The 21,264-nt window shown below is 37.9% G+C and overlaps 6 protein-coding genes across 11 annotated transcripts in view; 3 read left to right on the top strand and 3 right to left on the bottom strand.

The window, feature by feature from the left end:
* Nucleotides 1-2,321, bottom strand: part of Eps-15 (Epidermal growth factor receptor pathway substrate 15) — a 40,252-nt gene extending 37,931 nt beyond the window's left edge. Inside the window, exons 1-2 of the mRNA XM_028302252.1 lie at nt 2,235-2,321; nt 1,762-1,806 (exon numbers count right to left, since the gene is read on the bottom strand). Of these exons, the coding sequence (XP_028158053.1) occupies nt 1,762-1,806; nt 2,235-2,261 (72 nt within the window). The 5' untranslated portion in view covers nt 2,262-2,321. The remainder of the gene's footprint in view (nt 1-1,761; nt 1,807-2,234) is intronic.
* Nucleotides 2,322-2,685: 364 nt separating this feature from the next.
* LOC114351143 (glutathione S-transferase 1-like) lies at nt 2,686-8,572 on the top strand. Of its 3 annotated transcripts, none has more exons than XM_028302216.1 (7): nt 2,686-2,769; nt 5,216-5,354; nt 5,542-5,600; nt 5,721-5,862; nt 6,044-6,237; nt 8,123-8,220; nt 8,299-8,572. In XM_028302216.1, exons 1-7 carry the CDS (start codon nt 2,756-2,758, stop codon nt 8,394-8,396), a joined length of 744 nt encoding a protein of 247 aa, XP_028158017.1. In that variant the 5' UTR covers nt 2,686-2,755; the 3' UTR covers nt 8,397-8,572. The 3 variants fall into 3 exon arrangements, with proteins under 3 accessions (XP_028158017.1, XP_028158016.1, XP_028158015.1); XM_028302215.1 differs by lacking the exon at nt 2,686-2,769 and adding an exon at nt 4,714-4,794; XM_028302214.1 differs by lacking the exon at nt 2,686-2,769 and adding an exon at nt 4,809-5,127.
* LOC114351144 (glutathione S-transferase E14) lies at nt 2,833-6,033 on the bottom strand. 4 transcript variants are annotated; one of them, XM_028302221.1, is made up of 5 exons: nt 6,015-6,033; nt 3,638-3,794; nt 3,368-3,565; nt 3,160-3,273; nt 2,833-3,041 (listed from the first exon to the last, which is right to left on the bottom strand). In XM_028302221.1, exons 2-5 carry the CDS (start codon nt 3,788-3,790, stop codon nt 2,847-2,849), a joined length of 660 nt encoding a protein of 219 aa, XP_028158022.1. In that variant the 5' UTR covers nt 3,791-3,794; nt 6,015-6,033; the 3' UTR covers nt 2,833-2,846. The 4 variants fall into 4 exon arrangements, with proteins under 4 accessions (XP_028158022.1, XP_028158021.1, XP_028158020.1 ...); XM_028302220.1 differs by lacking the exon at nt 6,015-6,033 and adding an exon at nt 5,218-5,294; XM_028302219.1 differs by lacking the exon at nt 6,015-6,033 and adding an exon at nt 4,181-4,206.
* Nucleotides 8,573-8,745: 173 nt separating the features above from the next.
* Nucleotides 8,746-11,223, top strand: LOC114351141 (uncharacterized). The gene has a single exon (XM_028302213.1). The coding sequence runs from the start codon at nt 9,144-9,146 to the stop codon at nt 10,479-10,481; it is 1,338 nt and encodes a 445-aa protein (XP_028158014.1). The 5' UTR covers nt 8,746-9,143; the 3' UTR covers nt 10,482-11,223.
* A 3,569-nt stretch (nt 11,224-14,792) lies between these two features.
* On the bottom strand, nt 14,793-18,102 carry LOC114351139 (dnaJ homolog subfamily C member 2). The gene is made up of 2 exons (XM_028302211.1): nt 16,974-18,102; nt 14,793-16,327 (listed from the first exon to the last, which is right to left on the bottom strand). Exons 1-2 carry the CDS (start codon nt 17,841-17,843, stop codon nt 15,329-15,331), a joined length of 1,869 nt encoding a protein of 622 aa, XP_028158012.1. The 5' UTR covers nt 17,844-18,102; the 3' UTR covers nt 14,793-15,328.
* A 225-nt stretch (nt 18,103-18,327) lies between these two features.
* Nucleotides 18,328-20,918, top strand: LOC114351159 (pyroglutamyl-peptidase 1). The gene is made up of 3 exons (XM_028302243.1): nt 18,328-18,641; nt 18,836-19,077; nt 20,281-20,918. The coding sequence occupies exons 1-3, from the start codon at nt 18,417-18,419 to the stop codon at nt 20,483-20,485; spliced, it is 672 nt and encodes a 223-aa protein (XP_028158044.1). The 5' UTR covers nt 18,328-18,416; the 3' UTR covers nt 20,486-20,918.
* Nucleotides 20,919-21,264: the final 346 nt, after the last annotated feature.

The following is a 21,264-nucleotide window of genomic DNA, read 5'->3' as shown; positions in this document are numbered from 1 at the left end:
TTGTGTATCATTTTCAGACAAATTAAATTTATACATAATTATATTTGTTGGAAAGAAGGAAGAAAGTTAAAAAAATGTCGAAATACAACAACACCTTATTTATTTATTTTATTTAAACTTTTATGCCAAAATAAATTTGAACATAAGGCGAACTTAATGCACTAAAGCATTCTCGACCAGTTTACCTTTGGGTTGAGCAGAAAAGAAATTTGTTTGGCGGTACTTCTAGTGCAGGAAAGAAAAACAAAAACAAATATGCTACATACATAAATAATATATAAAATATATAATAAATAAATACATACATAAAATAGATGATTGAGTTAAACTGAAATTACAATTCATGAAGATGAGATCATTTTGAGGAAGTGATTATGGACAGATACTTCGAAATCTTAGTTCGAAATATTTTTATAGTGAAGATTCACTTTGACCGTTTACACACAGTCACGTCACGTCACATTTCAAATTTCATATCAGAGCCCCGATTACGGTAACTTTTAACGTCTACAATCCAGACGCGTTTCTGATTCTGCGATACGATTGGTCAAAACAGCTGACGTACGCTGTTGAACGACCAATCGTATCGCAGAATCGAGAAGCGTGTCTGGATTGTTGACGTTAAAAATTACCGTAATCGGGGCTCAGATCAAGGCTCTTCAGTGACAGTGACATTTACAGGGGGGCGCTGTACAGCATTTTTTCTATGGGGAAATGTCAAAATAACATTAGTTACGACTTTTGCCACATGCCAAATAACCGTTATCGGAACCATGATCGAACTTTTTCGCGAAAGTAAAGGAAACTATGCCCATTCAGCAAAGATAGAAAATACGTAGATTCTGGGACTAAAGTTCGTAGGTTTGCAAGGAAGGCTTAAAATACGTAGATCTACGTAAAAATACGTAGAGTTGGCAACCCTGAGCTTGAGACCTATTCCAATTAAACGGAAGCTAAATTTTTTACATTCTATTATTTTAAAATGATTATTATGATTGCTCAGCCTTTTTTCTTAAAATAAATAAGTGATCAGTCATTTTTAAAGTTATAGGTATCTGTCTAAGAGCAGTTTTTATCATTACTTGATATCTAATCTAAGACAAATAACACATTGACTGAAGTAAAAAGTCATTTTGTAGGCCAGCTAACTTCATCATATCATATCAAATAGTTTATTCACTATGACCTATTATGGTTACAAATATTATTCATGTTTAAAATTATTATGTGTGAATTTTCATACACAATTTTATATCTCTACTTATTTGTATAGTCTGTTAACAAAACTATAACTCAAATACCTAAATCATAGCTTTAAATACCAACTTAAAACTTCTTGTTTTAACCACCTTAATAGGAGATGCATACAAATAAACTTTATTTCTACAGAGTAAAAACTATAAAATAGGCTTTAAACAAGATATATGTATAATATGAATAAAATCAACTATTATTTAGGTTCTAAAAGACCTTGTTGAAAGTTTCATAGATACAGTAGTATTTAATATACAACTCTGCAGTGAGTTGAAATAGATTAAAGATAAAACATTGGTTTTTAATAAATTATGTGTATGATGACTTTTAAGAACTGATGCAGTACAAATGGTTATGTTCTCATATTATTGATTTTTAAGCAACTCCTTGACACACGCAACACCGGCATTAAGTGGCCAAGACGTTTCATAAAATCAATTACTTGCGATCAATTGAGAACGAATACATACAAATTAAACTTACATGCTACTTATAAATTCCACTTACTTGGTGATAATATGCTTCGTATATAGCACTGTGGGTCCCTGCCACCTGCAACGGTTCAATCCACATTTTGGTCACTAGAATTTCACTGGGAATTTATTCACAAAACGTATTTTGAATTGCTATGGGTGTGACATTTCAACACTGTCCCTGACATTCAATGTTCTTTGAAACAACTTGAATTTTACTGGATTTATCAATTATATTACTACAATATCGTATGCTAAATAGCTTAACACTTCGACATAGAATCTAATATTACTCATATTCACGGTAAAACATGAACAATTCTAATATTTCTAACGCATCGCAATCACACTCGAGTACGACACTTTGACCAGCAATATTTATATAAAACCACACTTGAGGACCTACAAGCGAAGATCTAAACGATTGGTATATAAATTAAGTTTCCGTGGGAGATAATAAATAGTCAATTTGCACTATAATAACTATTTAAATCCGATTATTTCTACCTGAGTAGGAGAAGGCAAGGCAGCCATTTTTTACATCTCCTCGTCGACCAATCAATAGCATTCATAGACTACAGAACTTTTGACATTTGAACAACAGACTATACTCCGTTCCATAGACAAGTAAATGCCGCGTTGTAATCAGCTGAAACATAATCGAAAATATCGATTTAATTAAGTTTCTTTTTTGTTTTTGTTTCGCGGGACCGGTCGTTATGGAAATCCTTGAGGGAGGCCTTCCAGCAGTGGACGTCATTCGGCATCGTATCGAGTTTCGTGTAGCTTCTGCCCCTTATCCCGCCCGCTTGATTCGAAAAGAGTGTTTATTCTGATGCTTTTAGGGCCTCCGCGCCAGTTTGCATTTCCATACATTATTATAATACGCCTACCGAACTATGAATTAATGGAAATGTACGGAAATTCACCTGAGTGCGTTGCTCACACCAATTTTTGCGGGCACCTGCGTGAATTTTAGCGAAGGCTCTTGTACGACGCCAAAATCCAATGATTCTACCAAGTTTAAAATGAACTCGGATGGGTAAGTCCCATGGCGTGATGGCGGATGTAATGTGAATTGTGAAATAAATATTAAAAACGTTCATTTAACTAATAACTTTATTGTTTAGAATTAGTCACATATTTTTCTACCATAGTAGCCAGACGTTTTAAACCTCTTAAGTTAATTTCGAAGCAAGGTTGCTGTTGAAGTATCTTCATCCACTCATTAACTTTAGGATGTTGATCCGTTATTGGCACTAAAAGTTGCAATGAACTTATAGTAGTACCGCAGCACAAGTCAGACAGCGTCATCTAATTAACAAAAAAAAACAATTAGCTACTATCCTATATTAACGCCGCCATTTATTTCGTTAAGTGGTCATTTTAGTCACTCAAGATCATGGTAGGTAATATAGTGTAATAGCGTTACCTTTTCGCCAGCTAGCCAAGGCTGACTTCTCAGCTGCCCTTCCAAGTAACTTAACAGCCTATACCAATGATCCACGTTGACCGTATTCACAGGCTTGCCGGCAAAATATTCTGTCTGAAATATTACAAGTTTAAATAAAATAAAATTTAATTTTTATTCAACAAATGACTGCAAAACCTTACTGAAAAGATTTTCCGTGAAAACTTACAAAAATTAGGCTGTCAGCTGGAAACAGAAGGCCAGAGTTGAAAAACAGCATCTGATCAACTCTGGCTCTTGTCAACTTATCTTCGGGATACAGGTCTTGGTGTTTACTTTGCCGGCAAAGGTGGAGAGCTATAGCATGGCTATCGCATATTACCTGCTTCCCTGTATCTAGTACAGGAACTTTATGTAGTGGATTTATCTGAAAAATTAACAGGCATGACAAAATTAAATAAGTTGCAAGCTATTAAGCGTACCTAGTTATTGTTCCTACCTTGGAATACAACTCTGTTTTATTTTCTCCCAAAAACAAATCCACTTTTCGAAAATCCAGCTGGATTTTCAATATGGATGCTGTCATCATGACGAACCTTACAGGTGGAGATGCCTCATCTCCATACAACACTGGAACATTACTTAACGACATGGTTCTGAAAATCGTAATTGAAATTTAATAATAATTTCGTAGAAATACAAGACTTACCCGGTCAGTAGGTAGGTACATAAACTACACAAAATAGGCACTGGTTTCCTAGCACACAGGCACATTGTTCTTTGATGAGGCGAACAAAAATCTTCAAAGACATTTTTTAAACCCTAAAAGCATGACTTCACGTACCTTCTATTATAATCAAATATTAAATTTCGCGCTGGTTTTAACGTATTAAAAACATTTCGCAATATAATCATTGTAGGTACACAATAGCGACCCTTCTGCTCAGGTAGGTAGACATTAACTCAATGGGTCGCAGGGAAAAATTTATCGCCTCTGTTTATAACAAAAACATTGGAGCGTACTATTAGGGTTAGTACTCACTCAGAGAGCATTATTGCACTGAATGTGTATTTAGGAGTAGGTAGAGAGGTATATTATTAACTTTATGAAGTAGGTAGAATGTATCATAAAAGTAGGTGAAAGGAAAAAACACTTTTCATTATAATGGTAGATATTATGTCCCGACAAAATAACATACAATTGCTCACATAAACTAATATAATTACTCGTAACTCATCTATTGCTATCATTAAATAGATAATGACTAATGAGGCACGACTATTGATATTGAATACCTACTCAAATATTAAAATCAATAGGTCCTCGTACAACCAGTGAAACTCCACCTTTATGTGTAAATGTAGATTTAGCAATTTAAAAAAGATGAATGAGTAAGTAAGTATTACGTCACAAATTATACAGGATTCATATTACTTTATTCTGTCTGCTCATATTACGGTTCTTCTGCAACTCACAGTTTCACTAATTCGAACAACACGATTATTTTACGCAGACAAAGATATTTTATTGAATTACGTACGACCGCCCAGTATCGCCTAGTGCCTCTGTTAATGCTTCAAAAAACGTGTTTTGCAACTGGTTTAACGACACAATCGACGAAATCATATTCGATTATGTAGCATGCAGCCGTATAGGTATAGTTATTAATACCTATTCATAAAGTTAATCATATTCATGATCTTCATTCATAACTAAGTAGGAAGGAGTTTTGATTAGACTTTATTTTTTAAAGCTAAATAGCTTGTCACGAAAAACACCTCCGGCTGACTTATTCTGTTCTGACATAACAATCAGCTCGATCCAATTTGAATTAAAATTAAAATGTGATTTTACTGGATTTTACATAATATTCTACAATATAGCAATAATTTATTCATTTTAGACAACATTTTATGATGAATTTTACTTCAAGAGAACAGAACAATGGGCACAAGTAGCAGTAAAAATGTGATCACTTCTGGTCTAAAGTGTGTTTTCACATTGTATAATGTTAAATTGTGATTTTAATATAGTCCATCGGTAAACTTAGCTGTTAAATAAACCAAAAAATTCCAGACATTGCACATTATGGAAAACCGATCGGAGTCCGCCGTGTCGCGCCGTGATGATGGCTCTGGACGCGATGAACCTCAGCATCACGGAAGTCGACGTAAACATGGACAAAGGAGAACACAGAGGGCCTGAATTGTCTATTGTGAGTTATCCACATTTTTCGAAGTCGCATAAGGCGAGTCTCCTACAACCCTGTTTTGTATTTTCTAAATACATACCACAGTAACATGCCATTTGATACGAAAACAATTTGTTAAACATTTCCTTTCCTTTTCAATCAACTGCTGTAATCTGATCCTCTGTGAATGTTTATTTTTGTTTATTTACAGTACAATCCACTTCAGACTTTACCAATATTCAAAGACAAAGAACTTATTTTAAGTGACAGGTACTTATTATTACTCAATTTCATGTTGTTAGTTACCTACTAACTTTAAATAACAATTAAATTACGTAAGTAACGCCCTATTCTATCATAAAATCATTACTTGAACACAACTTTTTCCAGCCATGCTATCACCTCGTACCTAGCTACACGGTACTGCAGTGCCGGGAAGTTTCTGCCGAAGGATGCCGGAGGCCGAGCAATCATTGACCAGCTGATGCACTACGACAGCGGCATCTTGTATCCTCGGTTTCGGGCAGCGGCAGTTAGTACAACCTTAATCCTTCAAGCTCCGCGAATCTAGACACAATAGATAATCAATTGTTACACGGCAGCCGGCTACCGCTTGGGAGCTGAGGGTTAAATTCATATTACAATAATGACATAAATAATAAAAAAAATACCCTTTATGCTTACCAAATTTCCTTGTTTTCTCAATTTTCCAGTATCCTATCCTCTACGAGAACTGCAGATTCGTGATGCCACAGCAGGTTTGCGAAATCGAATGTGCGTATCGAGACCTGGAGTGCATGTTGGTAGGACGCACGTGGCTGGGTGGCAGCTGGCCAACGCTGGGTGACATCACCATCGCCGCCACTCTCAGTACGCTGAACGTGCTCGTTCCTATAGACAAACTACGGTAATGACGCTTACTCTTGAGCACAAGTTTATTATTCATTAAACAGTTTTTACTTGTATTTACCAGCGGTAATGTTGAAGATCTTACTTTTTGACTTGGGTGGGACCTATACTGTAATTTTATTTCTATACAGGGTGGCCAAAACAGTGAGGTCTAAAAGAAAAATTTAGATTCCTTACATCAAGGTGTACCTAAATCACCCCCATGTATATACTACGATTGTGCTTAGTTTAGGAGATAGAGTTAATTTTGTGATATTTAAAAATTTTATGACCTAGTAGGCTTTAAACATTTTTATCTTTTTTTTGGGTTGACTTTTTTCAGATTTCTTTTTTTCGACAGATTTGTTATTAATTGCAGATGTTTGAAAAAAATAATCACCTTCCTATCTTTGATTCAAGATACAAAAGTTTTGCTAGAAACATTAAAATTATGCTTTTATCAGAACACTATCAAATTTTCAACTTAAAAGTTTAAGTAAAAGAAAGAACTTCCATAGGTCCAAAACCATTTTAAAAACTGCGCCGTTTCCTGTACTTTCATAATAATACAAAAGAACATGTACTTAATGGGCCACTATTTCCTGTAATCGGTCCACTAAAGTTGTAAGTCGGAGATTCCGTTACATGTTTTCGACTTTCTTAGAGTTAATTAATATTGGGAATCCTCTAAGTTTACATTACGTAGAACAGAATTAGAGCAGTAACTGGACAGAACATGTTATTATTCTCAACGAGGAAGTTCTTGCCCTTCATCACACCTGGTGGAAACTGATGATTAGGCTGAAGGTGGAAGGGAACTTCAACTACAGAAGAACTATGGCTTCCTACCTCCCAATACCGGAATACAGTAATGCTATTAACATTATTGTTATAGTGACAGACTTAGGAAAATAGAGTTGCTAACCAGGCAGACTTAAATCAAACCCTACCACCAACCAAACCGAGCAGAAAATTTCACCTCCACTGGGAATCAAACCCGGGACCTCTGAAGCTTACCTCTTACCACTTGAAGACAGAGGCAGTTGTTACATTTTACTATTACCCTTGAAATACCTACTACAGTGAGAAGAAGGAGGGATGTTTGGTTTATGTTCATTAAAACTTACTTAAAATAACAATGTGTTCCGGCATTTCGAGGTAAGAAGCCATAGTTCCTCTGTAGTTGAAGTTCCCTTTCACCTTCAGCCTAATCATCAGTTTCCACCAGGTGTGATGAAGGGCAAGAACTTCCTCGTTAAGAATAAAAACATTTTCTGTCCAGTTACTGCTCTAAATCTGATCTACGTAATGTAAACTTAGAGGATTCCCAATATTAATTAACTCTAAGAAAGTCAAAAACATGTAACGGAATCTCCGACTTACAACTTTAGTGGACCGATTACAGGAAATAGTGGCCCATTAAGTACACGTTTTTTTGTATTATTATGAATGTTCAGGAAACGGCGCAGTTTTTAAAATGGTTTTGGACCTATGGAAGTTCTTTTTTTTACTTTAACTTTTAAGATGAAAATTTGATAGTGTTCTGATAAAAGCATAATTTTAATGTTTCTAGCAAAACTTTTGTATCTTGAATCAAAGATAGGAAGGTGATTATTTTTTTCAAACATCTGCAATTAATAACAAATCTGTCGAAAAAAAGAAATCTGAAAAAAGTCAACCCAAAAAAAAGATAAAAATGTTTAAAGCCTACTAGGTCATAAAATTTTTAAATATCACAAAATTAACTCTATCTCCTAAACTAAGCACAATCGTAGTATATACATGGGGGTGATTTAGGTACACCTTGATGTAAGGAATCTAAATTTTTCTTTTAGACCTCACTGTTTTGGCCACCCTGTATAGATTTTGATTATATATTTTTTATTTCGTGGAAACTTTTTCAGGTACCCGCGGTTGTCCAGCTGGCTTTATCGAATGTCTGAAGAGATATATTACATCACAGCAAACAAAAAGGGCCTTGGCGAGTTCTCGAGAAGAATAGGCGAGTTATTCGAAGTACAAAAGTGTTAATTGTAAAAATGGAGATTATTTTCTGACGATTTGTGTTTGTCGCAACTAGATCGCGGCTGTATAAGTGATGACAGTGAGTTCAAGTGTCCGCGGAGCTCGATCAGACGTCGCGCTGGTGTTCCTGAGAAAGAAAACAAAAAAGATTAAATTATAAATATGAGTAATAAAAGATCTAAAAGAATGACTAGTATTATTAATTTGACTGTAAGTAGGTAACAACTCACGTACAAACTTGCATGACTTATTAATAGTGCATAACGCTACCATTTCCTTGGAGTGGATGTTCAAATCAAAACCTAAGCTTCTTCTTCTTTTTCTTTTTTGATGATAATTATTGGCAATACACGTCGAGGTCGACTTGATGTTGGTATGGTAGACAAGACTAATTAATCTTAAATTTTTCGATTATGATTGCATAATATGTATGAGTGCATCACTACTGTGGAATCCACCTGTCAATCTGTCAGTTGATTCTTTGTGTCAAAGATGTGTCACTCCGCTTCTCCAATGGAAATTATTTCAATAATTTTGTTGTGAGGGAGGAGGGATGAGGCGACGAGTAGCGAGTGAACAGTGTTAATTACAATTACTTATGTAGATTATCAAACCTAGCTCTCTATTGTTCTCATAAGTTCACAGGGAAAATGTAAAAAGTTCGCAACTGACGACGTTTCTCACGGAGAGCGAAGAAAGTTTACGTGAAAGGTCGCACCAGTGTTTGTGATCGTGTTTCGTGTCTCCGTTCGGTGCGATCATCATTATCGAACGTGCTGACACTCAACAAACCCGAGTGTTACGCTATGCTAACGTAAGTCGACCGGATTATCGGTATTTTATCTGGGCGATCTCCGCCGTTTGGAAAGCTGAATCACTTTCTCGCGTTGCGCACCAGCGATGTCGGGGTTCCAGGCGAGCGACACGATGCCCAAACTCGGGCACGTGACGGACCTGCGGGAGCAGTGGCTGGTGCGCGCGGACGGCGCGCTGGCGCACCGTCTGCAGGACCGGGAGATCTCGTCGCACCTCTGCGAGAACCGCTTCCGCAACCAGCAGATCCGCGAGGACTTCCCCGTGGCGCTCAGCGAGCAGCGCGGCTTCGAGCACGAGGTGCGCCTGCGCGAGCTGGCGCGGCGCCGCCAGGCCGACGTCGACGAGGAGATCGCGCGGGAGATGGCCGAGATCAACCTGCGCCGCCAGCGCCGCCAGCGCTCCGCCGACCTGCTGCAGCAGCCCTGCTCCTCGCGCGCGCCCCCCGCGCCGCCCCACCCCGCATCCGCCGCGGTCGACCTCGACCCCGAAGAGCTGGGCCTGTCTGTGGCGGAAATTGAGGAGATGAGGCGACGGCTGGAGCAGGAAGAAAAGGATGCGAGATTAGCGAGGGAACTGAGTCATGAGGCACAGGGCCACGACGCCTTGTTAGCCGACATGAGGTGTGCGGTCGAGGCTCAGGACGGGGAGCTGGCCCGGCTGCTGCAGGAGAGGGAGTACAAGAAGCTGCAGCGAGCCAAGGAGAAGGCTCGGCAGAAGGCTCTTCTGAAGAAGCAGCAGCGGCTGGCCCAGCAGCAGCAGGGGCCCTTGCCCCACCCGCCGGAAACTGAGCCCCCCTCCCCGCAGACCACTCTTTGTGATGCATACAGCAACCCCCGAGACATGATAAGAGATAACAGGCTCAGATTATGTAAATCGGTTGACTCCGACTTGAACTATGTTGAGCCTTTTGAAAAGGAGCACATTCAGTCAAAAGCTAGTGCGTTACAGGCGAAAGAAATCTCCAGCCAGTATTACTCCCAACAGCCCAGCTCTTCCACCACCGAAAACGCTTCGCAATCTCACAACAGATCTTACGATTCCGATTTGCGACCGCCGAATGCTAGCACACAACACAGGCAACCTCCACCTCCTCCTACGACTGGGAAGAAGCCTCGCTTCCCAGATCCAGTTAGTATCCGACCCGCCTCACACTATCCCACGGACAATACTCTACAGGTGGATGAGAACTCTACAAATGTGTCAAATATGTCTCACAGTTACAGTGAGAATAACAATCTATACAGTTCTACGTTCCCCCCAGACCTAGGCGGCACACATCCAGACCTGTCCAACCGCGACAGAGGTTACGACCCTTCTAAAAGGTTGTCCGTCATATCCGACATAACAGCTGAAGGTCTTGCTAAAAAGAAAACCAAGCAAGCTGAAATGCACAAGAAGAGAAAAGGGTGCAAAATACAATGAATACTTTGAATCTCATTTTTGATACTATCTGATTTGTGAATCTTTTATGGTTTTTTAAAGGTGCATACAGCCTAAGAACAGCACATGTCATGTGATTTGTGATTTGACTTTTGGTTTATATTTTACAACAGTGTTTTAGTTATTTTTTAATACCCCCAATTTCTTAGTCAGTATGCATCTTAATTTTCGCAGTCTAGTTATTGCTAGCAGCTATTTATTTTTGTACTGGGGCAGATTCCATGCAATATACTTTTATTTTAGTCATCTCTTACCCAGCTGAAAGTAATAATTCTATTGAATGGTACTGGATTGTGAATTGATTGATATGCCATATTTTAAGATAGTTTAAAGCTATTTTTTCCAACAGTATAACTGTAAGTTAATAAGGATATTGAGATGACTAGCTTTATACAATGAATAACTCCGGAATCTGTCCCTCGCGGAGCCAGTGGGTAGACAGGTGTTTACAGAGTACCTGCAGTAACCAATGAGCCATTTTATAACCCTAAGGACCTTACTGTGCCTTATTTTAGTGATAAGATTATATAACTTTATTACATTCCAGTTATGTGATTGATTTGATTATCTTTCTCTTTGATTGAAACCTGATGAAAAATGTAGGACTCTAATTTATACTGAATCTCTATTATTTTTAGGTACTATTTTGTAAGAAAATTGCTCAAATTGAAAATTGTAACCAGTAGCTTACCCTTTGTGGTGGTGGAATTACTAAAATATAATTTTTGTACTTAAAATCTGTAAGACTGATAAAGATAAAATTGCATCATGAGTATCAGATATATTATTGTCATTGATTACCTAATTTTGATTATCTTAGTTTTATTCTCATTTTCATTACTAAATACTCTTTAACATAAACTACATAGAGTAGTTTCACTTTCTACTGGAAAGGCAGAGTCATAATTTACTAATTACAGTTTCATTTTTATAATGTATCAATTAATATAAGCATTGGTTTGTTATTTTTTCTTATTGGTATTTAAAGATAGAAAGCAAAGCAAAGCAATCTAATTACATACTTTAATTTACATTATGTTATCAAAAGAAAAACAGTTTGTTACTTTAAAAATAATCTATATTGAATTGATTTATTATTAGGATATTGTATACCTAATGCAAATAGGGTCATTATTTAAGACATGTTCTAAATGGACTTATTTATTTTGTTATCTATAATAGCCATTATAATGTTAGCTATGTTGAATGAATATCAAGATAAATAGTCCATTTACAACTTAAATTAAGTAATAATTAAGCTTTAATCGCAATTTACGGCCTTTATCGTGCCTTAACGGAACCGAACCAAACTCGTATAATTTATTACTTTAAAATTAACGTTAATATAGATAATACTTGTGTTAAGTGCACCTCAGTAACAGTACATGAATGTATTTACACATAGCCAATAAATAAATTCCTCCAGTTGGATTCCATTACCTACGCATTTTATACGAATTACTATACGAAATTTTTTTCGTAAACTTCATATTATTAAAGTTTTACACTGTTTGTAGTCCATACCTACAAGTTTTAAATGGTAATCTTGTTCAAAAAATACGTAAAAAGTATATTCATATTTAATTTCATACTCATAAAAGTTATTAAACTTCTAATATTGGTTTCAAACATTTTTTGAATCTTGTGTTTAATTACTTTCGTTTAATATTTATGATTATTTTTTTATTAAAGATGATTCTTGAATAAATTCTTGAGTTTTTTTCTTACAACAACCACAAAACACACATCTCAAAGAAATTCAAGATCTAAACAGCACAATTTGGGCGGTCTTATCGCTAGAAAGCGATGTCTTCGAGACAACCCAGCGAGAGGGAATTAGAAATCGATTAAACGCAGTGATTGAAAATTCGGGTATTGCGGGTTCGATTCCATCAAGCACGCAATACGCAAAATATAAATTCTAATCNATCGGCTATACTTAGTAGGTACCAACACAGGTACCAAGACATTTATCCAAAAATTTACACATATCTAATCAACGTATATGGTAGTGTACTTACTTACTTGCCTATTGTAAACATAGTTCATCAGTAGCTTCAGTTAACCTTATAGGTAGTCCAACAACCTCAGTGACCATACTTAGGGACTAGGATGTGCAGGTATACACATTTATTTCTTCATGCACTATGAATACTGAATACTAATAACTGTTGCTAATGCCGTGCTGCCTGCGGACGCCTTGTAGTTTTCTAAATATGTATACCGACTAGCCATTTACCTAACCTTTAATCGAGCCCTGCCACTGATAGAAAATTTGAATAAAGAAAGTTTCCTTTCTAATAAATTATTCTTCAACAAGACTATGGTCAAGACTGATCAATTTAACGACATGAACCCTGTCAGTTCATTATTAAAATAAATAAATCTTTGGACAATTTCACACAGCGCCAGCTAGCCCCAAAGTAAGCAACTTAATGCTTGTGTTATGGGTGCTAGCTTAACGGATATACTACTTATATACTTTTTTTTTTAAATACATAAACATTATACATAGTCACACGGTCACACCCAGACCCGTCACAGAAATTAAAATTCATCATTTCAATTTCTGCCCGGCCGGGAATCGAACCCGGGACCTCTCGGCATAGTAGTCCGTTCTGAACCACTACACCAAACGGCCGACAAAGTTATTCAAATGTATGTAGGGTAGGTAAGTAATAACCAAACGATCGGTGGTCATATATCATAGGTAGCTATACATATAAAAATGGCCAACCAGGTACGTAATTGACTTTCACAAGCTTTGGAAGCTCACGTTGCATACAAAGCACTTGCATTTTAAGTAGTAATAAGGAAGGTCTATCTCTAACAGTGTGACAAACGAAATAGGCAAGGAAGCCCAAGGAGAACTTACGAAAAATACGTAATCACTGCAACTTTACCCAAAATAAATAAAAAATATAATCTTTCTCTAACTTCACTACTTATCTCCTCCTCCATTGCGACTGGATGATTGTTTTGCCTTTCTTTCTCATACCTACCGCTAAATCCTTCTACTCTTGGGTGCTCTGTGGTCTTGGCAATTGACCTATTAATTAGGCAAATATTTAGTGCGGAACAATGTAAGTCGCTATTACAGCAAAGTTAATAATGCAAGGCCGCTGCACGTGCTAGTAATTTATTCTTATCCAAGTAAGTACCTAGGTACGAACAATATTAATGTCATACAATGGAAAATAATATAAATGCGAATGTAATTGTCTGTCTGTTTCGCTTTTACGTCTAAACCACTGAACCGATATTGATGAAATTTGGCAGAGTTTGAGTTCCGGGAAAGGACATAGGATAGTTTTATCCCGGTTTTTGAAACAGGGACGCACGCAATAAAGTTTTTCTGACAGGCAAAATTCCACGCGGGCGAAGATACGGGCGGAAAGCTAGTCTATATATATAAAAATGAAACCCGTTTCGCGTTGTCACGGCATCACGTGTGAACGGCTGAACCGATTTCGATAATTCTTTTTTTTAAATGTTTGTGGAAGTCCAAGGATGGTTCTTACGGAAAAAAATATTAAGAAAATCTCTACGCTAAGGCGGTACGAAGTTCGCCGGGTCAGCTAGTTTAAAATAAATTTTAATGCTAAAATAAAAATCGTTGGTCAAAAGTATACCGCAGGATTCGAACCCTATACCTACTGGTTTTACATCTCCCACTGGGAACTTCTGGGGAAGACTCAATATAATACTGATAATACTTTGTTTTGTTTGTGTGTTGGTAAACAGAAATGCAGGCCGAAAACACCTACCTACAAGACCGAAGACGTAGTTATTAGCAGCAAAAAATAAGGTCATGTGTTTGTGGCTATTACCAGTAAGTACCTATTTGGTAGTGGTTTCGATGTTTCCGGTATAATGATAAACTCGTGTGTATCATTGTATTGCGACTCGCCAGTATAGGTACATTAATCAAGGTCGTATATTGATGATGAATAAGGTTGTTGGTGTACAACTGTACATTATGTACAGTACCTACCAGATACCCGATCCCAGACAAAACTACGTCGTTTTCGTCACTTTAGTCTGTACCTAAGTTACTAAAGATAATCAAAATAATGATGATGATCAACTACTACGCATTTATTTCTTCAATAACTAAATATGCACTTTTAAAATCACCAAACAATCGATACGTAAGAATTAATTGGATACCTACCTAATTTCTTCTTCTTACAAAAGCAAAAGATACCAATTAAAAAGATTTTCCCATCCCTGGTTTCTATCTATTGTTCTCAGTACTTAATTAATTAATGGGATAGATAAATAAAAGGCAAATAAAATTTCAAATTGACTATGTTCATCACTTTAAACAAAAATAAATACAAAAATATGTCACAAGAGGATCTAATTACTGCATGTGATGGTCACATTGTTGGATTTGGATGAATTTTGTGAAATAGGTGACATCACCTATCCTTATAAAATATCTCGACTGCAAAATACATGCAAGCTTCACTATACCAGAATTCCAGTGCTGTCTTTAATATAATTTTAACTCTTCATTGAAGAATTTGTAAGTAAGGCGATGTGTGAGTCTGAGTGGTAGGATCATCAGTCGAGCACACACAATACCAGCAGTATTGATGTGTGAACAACAATTTACTAATACAATATAACAATTCTAGGCACTGTGAATGGACTTGCTAATAAATTATCTATCAATGACAAAAACAGAGAAATCAATACATGACTGGGCATAAACTAATGGAATTTTTTATATTCTCAAATGTTACATTATAGTAGCAATACTGCTGATGATCCACCACCAAAATATGTTTATAATTTGATACAGAGCTAATGAGCTGTAAACGTTATTTAGCTAAATTAGCGGCTTGTTTTTTTGCTTTAACTAATTCTACTAGTTCCTTGTATCTCTTCATGCAGTCTTTTTTGGTACGGTTAGGGATGCAATCGGCTATCTTCTCCCACCTTTCAGGTGTGCTGACAGGGAACGTTTTAATGGCTTGCTCCAATAATTCTTGTTCGGTCTTGGTCCAGGCTCTGTCTTCTTTAGCGGCTTCTTTCTCAGGTTTCGGTAGCTCCTCAAGTTTGGGCTTGGACGTCCCATTAACCATCTTGGTGCCACTGTCACTCTTGGATATGCCACTGTCATCTACAATATTGATAACTTTCTTCCTCTCCTTCTCAAATTGATCATAGGCTTCCTCATTGGCAGCCTTTTTGAGGCTGCTTTTAGAGAAGTCTGAACTCTGCAGATCCTTAGCTTTGTTCAGAACTTCTTTAGCGGCGAACCGTTTGTCATCAGTGAAAGTGCTGTGTTGATTTAAGAAGTTAGCGACCACCTCCCATCTCTGGTTCGTACCGGCCGGGAACAAGTTGACAGCTTTGATCAGGAGCTGGGTCATTTCCGGAGTCCATTCAATGGGTGTTCGGACCGCAGATTCCTTTTTAGTTTTCTGCTCCTCGACTTGTTTAGTATCGAACAGGGCTTTCCTCTCGGCTTCGAGTTTCTCGTCGGTTTCCCTGATCGTGTTTAAGAAGGCGTCCCTGCCTTTAGATTCGAGGTCTTTCATTAGATCTTGTAGTTCGACGACTTTCATCATTTCGCAGATCTTTTCGACGGCTGCCATGTGTGCGACGGTTTCGTCGTCGTTGCTGGCGTAGTAGCTGTTGGCCTTGCAGAGGTCGCGGAGGGCCTTGCGCTCCTTGCGTAGGGTTTTCTTCTGCTGCTCGCGCTCGGCGCGCGCGGCCTCGATTCGCGCGCGCTCCGCCTCCTCGGCCTTCTGCTTGGCCGCCAGCGCCTCCTTGATGAGACGCTCTTCTTCCGCTTTCTTCGCTTGCACGGCGTCCTGAAATACGAGTGCGATATTTTCAACCGACTTCAAAAAAAGGAGGAGATTCTCAATTCGACCCGTATGTTTTTTTTCTATGTTTGTTACGCGATAACTCCGCCAATTATGAACCGATTTTCAAAATTCTTTTTTTGTGCGATATTGTAGTAATTAATAGTGACTGTAGGCCAACAAGTATTATGTATTTATTCTTGTAGGTAACACCACATTTTAAATATTACATTCAAGTGTTACATTGTAAATCACTCAGGTAAGTTGAAAGGTGGGAAATGTATTAATTTAATACCATATAAAATGTTTAAGGCCTTACATAGACTGCCTTTTTCTACTTTTATAAAATTACTAAATAAATTAAGTGAATATTAAGTAAAATCAAGTACTCAAAGGTTTGGTATTGATTAGTAGTTTTAGCATAAAAATATCTTTCATAGAGAAGGGTAAAAATGGCTTTATCTGACGCAAATAAATTTATTAACACTGAAAGTCACATTTTTAATTGATTCATCAAATTATCATCACTAGATATATGATAAACTTTTCACTTATCACAGATTATATGAAGGCTTTATTGGTCAGATAACCACACCAGTTTCATCAATAATAATCAGTGTGAATAACAATAAATTGCATTAAAAGTACGTACCTGTCTAGCTCTTTTGGCTGCTAATTTCTTGTCCTTATCCTCTTGTTTGAAACGCTGGATTCGCGGATCGTTTGCATAAGCTAAGTCAACCAAGCTGCGTATCCTGGCCATTTCTTCCTTTTTTAGTTTGGCCCGAGCCGCTTTGTTCTGTTTCTCTATCCATCTCCTCTCCTCGCGGTCAGCCCCCCTCTCTTTCTCCTCTTCGTCCATGTACGAGAACTCACGCCAAGAATCAAACTCATACCAGAACGCATAAAACCTCTCCACTTGTTCTCTAGGACTGTTTTCATCACCTAACAAAGGCACATTTCTCTTCTCGGACCAGCGAGCATTCCCTTCGAAGTACTTTGCAAACGCTTTATAGAAACCATCCTTTTTAATCTCACTGCTAGATGGCAGAGAGTCATCTACTTGAGGGTCCACCGAGTCATACGATCTTCTTTTGATAGGAGTGCCAAGTGTCTCGTAAGCCTTTGTGATACAAGTAAAATAGTCGTCGTCACTACGAATCTCTTCACCCTGCGCTTTGCGCTTGTCCGGGTGATGTCTCAACACCTTCTGGCGGTAAGCTCGTTTGATATCGTCGTCTGTGGCCTTGTAACGGAGATTCTTCATACCTAGCACTGCATAGTGGTCCTGTTGTTTCCAGTCCTTCGGGTCTAAGCTCCTTAAGTACTCGACGTCATCCTCAAAAGTCACCTCTTCTGCCTTCTCCTTCAAATCCGACGTCTGGAACGAGGCATCCTCACCGTGGCATTTTATGTTGAAATATCTCAAGAATGCTGAACCAGCGCATTCTATTTTCCTCTTCACAAACGGGTGTGGTATCGCCACCACCCGACAGTTGTTATTAGAATCTCCCTCAGTCATTTCGAATTATCTTTAATTACAAAATATGGACACGGTTCTAACATAACCTAAAAGTGAGGTAAACAGTTTGCTAATGTTTCCAGCACCAGCCAACTATATTTACTTTTGAACTATATAAAAACTGTAATTACTTTATTAAATACGCTTAATTCACTGTTATAACGAAAATGCCATGCTTTTATTGCTAAAACGCGCCATGAAGAAATCGGAAGAAAAGACAAGACAGAATGAACGATGGTTGACAATTTGACAGACAGCTGTCATCGATGAATGAACTCCTCCAATGAACGAACTGTAAATCGAATGCGATGCGAGGTGTTCGTGTTCGTAAAAAGGGTGAACTAATGTTAAACAAAAAAAAAAAAAAAAGGGTGAACTAATGCTAAGCAAAAAATTCAATTTGTCGTAACAATAGCTGTTGCATTATGTAGCCAACATAACAACATTGATAAGACAAATCAGCTGACTACCAATATGTCAAAACAGTTTTGAACTGCAATACTTGGCGAAGATATCTTTATTTAATTTCTAATCCATTGTTTAGAAATAAGCGTAATTTAGATTAAAATTAAGATGCCTGACGACATGGACTTTATGTTTAAGCCAATAGTGCTCGTAACGGGTTTCGGGCCGTTTGTAAATCATCCAGTTAACGCGAGTTGGGAGGGTGTGAAGCTGATAAACAAAGATGAAATAGAGAAGAAACATAATGTAGAGCTCGTTCTCCTGGAGATCCCTGTGACTTATGAAAATGTCGATGAATTTGTGCCAGCCTTGTGGGAAACGCACACACCAAAGGTACGAATAGGGTCTAAATATCAGTTTATTTTTGTCCTCTTTATCATAATGCAAACACTTTAGTAGGTACTTAATAAATAACTGCCCATAAAGTTTATGAATGTTTTTTTTTGTCAGATAAACATATTGCATTGCATCCATAAAGTACAAGGCTATAACTTTAATTTAAAACCCTTTGTTTCTATTAATTCCAGCTGATGATACATGTTGGAGTCTCATGTATTGCAGAATGCTTCACCTTGGAGATGCAAGCTCACAGAAAAGGCTACCAGCGAATGGACTACTTTGAGAAATGTCCGGCAAACCATACATGTCCCGCAGAGGGGGCTATAAGGCTGCACACAAAACTAAATGTGGAAAGAATATGCAAAGAGTTCAATGATGGCAACTCACATGAAGATAACACAAAGGCAGTGGCCTCAAAAGATGCTGGAAGGTAAGAAAATCATTTATATTTAGCATACTTAATCATAAACAAGACTCAACAAGAATATTTAATCTAGGAACTGTTATCACCCACATTTGGCACTGTATTTCTATTCTCAAATTTTTTCATTTGCCATCTGGAAAATAAATATTAGAATCAATTTCTACATTCTAAGTTTTATGCAGCACATAGTTAATGTATGGTCTAGACATTAACAGTACTAGTATGTAGTAGTTACTTTTTCTATAAACTACCCATAAATTAACAATGCCATGAGTTCATCACACAGTCAACTGTGTAGACATAACTGTGCTACTACTGCTCCTACCATGTTGTGTACACTGGCCTTTAGGTCTTTACATACATCCAAGAAATTGGGTTAACTGTTTGATTGATAGACATCTGTAAGGGGTGTGTACAGAATGCTGTAAATTTTATTCATAAATATGACAAAGCAGTGAATAGAATAGCGTCGTAGAAGAGACGGCGCGCGGTTGCGGTTGAAGTTTCGGCTGTACACTCTCATCTCGTCCGAAAGCTCTCGTCCAGACTCGCCCGAATGTGAGACAGCCTCACTTGCGAACACGGGAGCGAGAGTGAGTGAGCGATAGCGAGACACTCCGAGAGGTAGCGAGAGCTCCCCTGTACTCTCTCGTACTCGGCCTACCTAGAGAGAGTGCACAGCTCAGCTGGCATTCTCTCTCATCTGTGGCTGGCATAACAAATCGACATAGTGCGATGACGCAATAGCAGAACGCGTACCATCCGCCCAATATGAGAATGAGGGCTATCGTTTTAGCGCTCACCAGTTGGCGCCACTGTAGAGTAAGGTCCTGTCACTTGCTAGTAGCGAAGACAGTGGCGCCAGCTGGTGAGCGCGAAAGTGGTAAGAAGGTAAAACTATCGCATTTGCACTCATCAAGATGGCGCCACTGTAGAGTAAGGTCCTGTCAATCGCCAGGGGTGCCAACTGTTAAGTATTAAAACGATAGCCCTCATATAGTTCCAAAATACTGGACTGTCCTATCGATGACATTGACAGTGGGGCGCCACCGTCAATACCGGATCGCTGGTTCAGATTTTTGCCATGTTGGAAACCATATAGTTGAACGATGGTAGCGCCCCCCTGTCATTGAGTTTGGTGGGACAGTTCAGCGTGGGTCATCTATATCCCTCTCAGCACATCACAACCTAATTCCCCTCTCCCTCCAGGTACTTATGCGAGTACATCTACTACACATCTCTCAGCGTGGACAACACACGCACTCTCTTCGTGCACGTGCCGGATTCTCACGTGTACTCCGCCGAGCAGACGGCGCGCGGCCTGGAGAGGATCCTGCACCTGTGCTTGGACCAGCTCAATGATGACCAGCTCGCGGGAAAGATGAATGATGCCAACTTGGACGATAAAGCGTAGTGTGCGAGGGACTTTACTTTAGACTGAGACTCACTGTCAACTATTGTACAACTAACTGCCTTGGTCGTAAAATTTTGAAGACATTTTAGAATGGTAAAAACGATCATATTGCAATAGGACATTAATGCAGACAGTATTATTAACTATAGCTACCTGACACCGCGAACTTCGTACCGCCTAACAGTCATTTAATGTCGTGTTGTTTTTATAATATTATTATAAGAAGAGTGTATTTGATACAGTCCAGTCGAAATAAGCATTCCCAGGTTTAGTTTTATGTTTCCAAATGCTACCTCACTGCTCATAAAGTAGCGAAATAAATTGGGAATAGCCTCGAATTATAAATGACCTCCAGTCTAACGTGTAACGCACAATCTACTTATTTTTCCATAATATTAAGTTTCACTCTCCCAAGTTTAGATTATGATTTGTCTGAACAATTGTGACAAAACGTAGACAAGTATGTAAGCTGGTCACAAAATTGTCAATTTAAATGCAATTTATCAAATAAATAACGTTCTTCCTAGTTTAATCTTATCTGTATTGATTTATTTGTATTATATATTAATCGTATTTTAAAATTCACGCAATATACATGTAATTAAAACGTACTATGTAATAAGGAAAAATATACTTACATTGAATTTATATTTGTAATAAATTAATTGTTATCCATTGTTTATTACTCTTTCATTTACAATTGTACAGTAAATTGCGACAAAAGGAAATCAACCATCGTCGTACCCAGCCTCTGGCCTACAGGGGGGCAAGTTATATCC

Source organism: Ostrinia furnacalis, unplaced genomic scaffold, assembly GCF_004193835.3.
Source record: "Ostrinia furnacalis isolate ACB-3 unplaced genomic scaffold, ASM419383v2 OfSCF1098, whole genome shotgun sequence".
NCBI lineage: Eukaryota > Metazoa > Arthropoda > Insecta > Lepidoptera > Crambidae > Ostrinia > Ostrinia furnacalis.
This window is presented reverse-complemented; position numbering and strand designations above follow the sequence as displayed.

What these genes read in the sequence shown, in the direction of transcription:
- LOC114351141 (XM_028302213.1), top strand. Translation starts at nt 9,144, where the DNA reads ATGTCGGGGTTCCAGGCGAGCGACACGATGCCCAAACTCGGGCACGTG.
- LOC114351139 (XM_028302211.1), bottom strand. Translation starts at nt 17,843, where the DNA reads ATGACTGAGGGAGATTCTAATAACAACTGTCGGGTGGTGGCGATACCA. An exon ending in CAGCCAAAAGAGCTAGACAG is followed by an intron (nt 16,328 to 16,973) that starts GTACGTACTTTT and finishes CTCGTATTTCAG; the next exon opens with GACGCCGTGCAAGCGAAGAA.
- LOC114351159 (XM_028302243.1), top strand. Translation starts at nt 18,417, where the DNA reads ATGCCTGACGACATGGACTTTATGTTTAAGCCAATAGTGCTCGTAACG. An exon ending in GGGAAACGCACACACCAAAG is followed by an intron (nt 18,642 to 18,835) that starts GTACGAATAGGG and finishes TATTAATTCCAG; the next exon opens with CTGATGATACATGTTGGAGT. An exon ending in GCCTCAAAAGATGCTGGAAG is followed by an intron (nt 19,078 to 20,280) that starts GTAAGAAAATCA and finishes CTCTCCCTCCAG; the next exon opens with GTACTTATGCGAGTACATCT.
- LOC114351144 (XM_028302218.1), bottom strand. Translation starts at nt 4,053, where the DNA reads ATGATTATATTGCGAAATGTTTTTAATACGTTAAAACCAGCGCGAAAT. An exon ending in ATATTTGATTATAATAGAAG is followed by an intron (nt 3,795 to 3,982) that starts GTACGTGAAGTC and finishes TACGATTTTCAG; the next exon opens with AACCATGTCGTTAAGTAATG. An exon ending in CAGCTGACAGCCTAATTTTT is followed by an intron (nt 3,274 to 3,367) that starts GTAAGTTTTCAC and finishes GTAATATTTCAG; the next exon opens with ACAGAATATTTTGCCGGCAA.
- LOC114351143 (XM_028302214.1), top strand. Translation starts at nt 5,084, where the DNA reads ATGGGCACAAGTAGCAGTAAAAATGTGATCACTTCTGGTCTAAA. An exon ending in GAGGGCCTGAATTGTCTATT is followed by an intron (nt 5,355 to 5,541) that starts GTGAGTTATCCA and finishes GTTTATTTACAG; the next exon opens with TACAATCCACTTCAGACTTT. An exon ending in GAACTTATTTTAAGTGACAG is followed by an intron (nt 5,601 to 5,720) that starts GTACTTATTATT and finishes AACTTTTTCCAG; the next exon opens with CCATGCTATCACCTCGTACC.